Source organism: Leiobunum rupestre, chromosome 9, assembly GCF_980474605.1.
Source record: "Leiobunum rupestre chromosome 9, qqLeiRupe1.1.hap1, whole genome shotgun sequence".
NCBI classification, from domain to species: domain Eukaryota; kingdom Metazoa; phylum Arthropoda; class Arachnida; order Opiliones; family Sclerosomatidae; genus Leiobunum; species Leiobunum rupestre.
This window is the reverse complement of record NC_143392.1, coordinates 28,309,651-28,312,507: the sequence shown is the minus strand read 5'-3', so window position 1 is coordinate 28,312,507 and position 2,857 is coordinate 28,309,651. Positions and strand designations below refer to the sequence as shown.

At 33.7% G+C, this 2,857-nt stretch overlaps 1 protein-coding gene across 2 annotated transcripts; it reads left to right on the top strand.

Moving 5' to 3' along the window:
• Positions 1 to 2,617, top strand: LOC149927071 (uncharacterized). 2 transcript variants are annotated; one of them, XR_016473846.1, is made up of 7 exons: positions 1 to 146; positions 230 to 310; positions 394 to 559; positions 622 to 808; positions 869 to 1,592; positions 1,654 to 1,728; positions 2,140 to 2,617. XR_016473846.1 is itself a non-coding variant. In XM_090158656.1 (6 exons), the coding sequence occupies exons 2-5, from the start codon at positions 291 to 293 to the stop codon at positions 1,573 to 1,575; spliced, it is 1,080 nt and encodes a 359-aa protein (XP_090014782.1). In that variant the 5' UTR covers positions 1 to 146; positions 230 to 290; the 3' UTR covers positions 1,576 to 1,592; positions 1,654 to 2,617. The 2 variants fall into 2 exon arrangements, 1 of the variants encoding a protein (XP_090014782.1); XM_090158656.1 differs by having other exon boundaries at positions 1,654 to 2,617.
• The last annotated feature ends 240 nt before the right edge of the window (positions 2,618 to 2,857 follow it).

Below are 2,857 nucleotides of genomic sequence, written 5' to 3'. Positions count from 1 at the left end.
GCACTGCAGAATAACGCGCCAATGCGCACGCGGTGACGTGGTCAATGGGAATTTTTTTTAAAACAGTGTTGTTTGCTCTTCAAAGTAATCGCGGAACTTATTTGTGATATGCTTCAAAAGTGAAATTACCAACTTGACGTAATAAAGTAATATTGCGTTTTGTTATCATAATAATACCGCTTTGTAGTACGGTTGTTTATTAGAAAAGCTTTATTATGTTTCATTACAGGTTTTTTGCTAAATTCAAACGACTCTAGCTCACTCTTGACTAAAAGTTATTGATAATCGTCATGGTATCCCGATCAAAAAAGTTGGTGGAATTAGAACTTAGCATATGACGCGGAATACAGTGACAATTTTTTAATTTTTATAACCCAAATTTGTTTAACCTAGGAGTTTAATGTGGATATTCTTGAAACGGAGTATAGAAAGAAAGACGTATGGGGAAAAGTTGTACGTTGTGAAAGAAACTCTGAACGGCTATATCATTGCCGTAAAAGCGATGAGCCAAAAAAACTACTTAATGGAAGTTAAAGAAGATGAATTTGAAGTTTTTATGGTATGTGTAACATTTAAATCAGTTTGCACCAAATACCCATTAAACCATTTTATCATTTTTAGGACTATGATTTGCATAAGGGAAGGCCAAAACCTGAGACAACGAAAGAATTCACCAAATCTCGTTCCACTTTTTTTAACTCCATACTGAAATGTCGTTGCATTCCTGATGGGAAGTTTCAAAACATCAATAAATTAAAAGACTTTGGGGTTGAGCGTAGGGAACATTATAAATATATTCTTTTTTCTTGTAAGTTTAACAGTTTCTTTTAAAATTGGTCTTGTAATAAATGTTCTTCTCTTTTTGTAGGCAATAAGATGAAGCCTCAGTGGCCTATTGGGCCTGGTAGAAATGAGGGTGATGAAGATGGTGATGATTATGAATTTGAAACTTCGAGAAGTGCTCCAGTTTCACCATTGGCAGGTCCAAATTCCTATACCAATGGAGAAACTAAAGTTGCCAAGAAACGCGCCCATTCAGTTGACTGCTTGCAGCAGATTTGCGAATCTATTGGAATAACTGATGATCCATTGCCCGATAATAAGAAGCGGTTCAAATTGATCCCAAATACTCTCAATAATGACTATGGGAGAGTTTTTAACTGCACTGGCAATTTGGAAGCTGTCACCAGCTCACAAAATCTGCCAGGTTGCAGGAATTCTCCTAAAGTTAATTTGATAGTAGATAATAATTATAATAATAATAATAATAATACGAAGACTTCTTCGCTTAAGAAGGAAGAAGTAGTATACAATACTACCAAAATATTATTATTAGATTTAAATGAAATGGGCGTAAACACTATGAATCTTGCCTCAAATGACATCACTGTCGGGTCTAATCACGCAGCGCAGAATCCCCCGTTGGAAAATATTATTGTTAAGGACCAATTTTCTGGTCCGATGCAAAAAATTGATCCAGACATTTTTCTTAATCTGAAAACTGAAGTGATGAATTTATATGAAAGACATAAAGGATTTTTCAATAAATTGTACCGAACAGACTTCACTAGATAATATTGAAAACATATCTTGTAAGTTTAAATTCTGTTCTATTATTTGGAATAATTTATAATTGATGTTTCTTTCTTGTAGCTTTAAGTGATTTGAAAGTTGAATTCGATTTCAATGACCACCTGTCACTGGAAGAAATAGTCATGGATATTCCTCGTTAGTTAAATAATAGCGTTTTCCATTTGATTGCTCAAGCTTCCCTCCGAATGTGTCTCTGACGTCTTAGATCTCACCCTGATCAACTAGAGTAAAACCTCAAATGGAACATTCCATGAACATATGCCTGTACTTTGTCGTTTTTTGTCTGCTAGTAATTTGATTTATTGCATCTTGGTCTGCCATTTTGCCTAAAAATATAAAAGGAATACTCTAAAATTTGCTCGTATTTCGATCTCTATTGGTTTTGGGTGATCTCGAAGCACCGAAGAGCAGGAAATGGAACACAATCTTGATTGGAGTCGCAAATGGAACGTAATATGTTGATTAGAGAGCTCTAGAGCAGTCACATGGAAAACACTATAACTCATTTTATATTCTTTTTAAATATTAATGTGATTTAAATTAAAGGAAACTAACTGAAAGAGTTACAAGAGCCTCCTCAATACTGAGTTTCATATATTGAGACTACGAGTCCTGACTATCTTGAGCAAAAATACTTTGGCTAGGTTTTTAGTGTTGTATGATAATATATTATAATTCCATTTCTGTAACTTTTAAATATGAGATTTCTTAATTAATTTTATATAATTGCTTTTTTGAAGTATAGCAAAAGTAAAATATTGCAGTGCATGTAAATTGGGTTGTTTTCAACTTTCATTGACAAATTTGGTGATCAATGGAAATGTTTTAAAGTTTATCCAATTGGGGGATTTTAAAATTCATTTTGCGCGTGAAAATACGCCGCCATGTTATGGTATAGAAGCAGGTAAATAAGCATGCTATACCTCATAATGTACAGGTACTGTCACGCGCTAAAACGTAATTTTTAAATCGGTCAATTAAAATGTTTTGAAGTGTATCCAATTAAATATGTCTTGCAAGTTGATCAATAACTGGGTTCATACAGATGGAATTATCAGGTAAATTAAATTGGCGACTGAAAGTCAGGGAAATTCCCTAGTTTTAGTAAAAATCCGGGAAATTTATGAGAGTTCAGAAAAAGAAAAAATTTACCTAGGTTTTTCGGTAAGTCACTAGGTATGAACCTTAATTAATTGACGGCGCTAGTGCCTATGATCTAGCGTCTGCTACGCACAAATTAAAAAGTCATATGAACTTTTTTCTT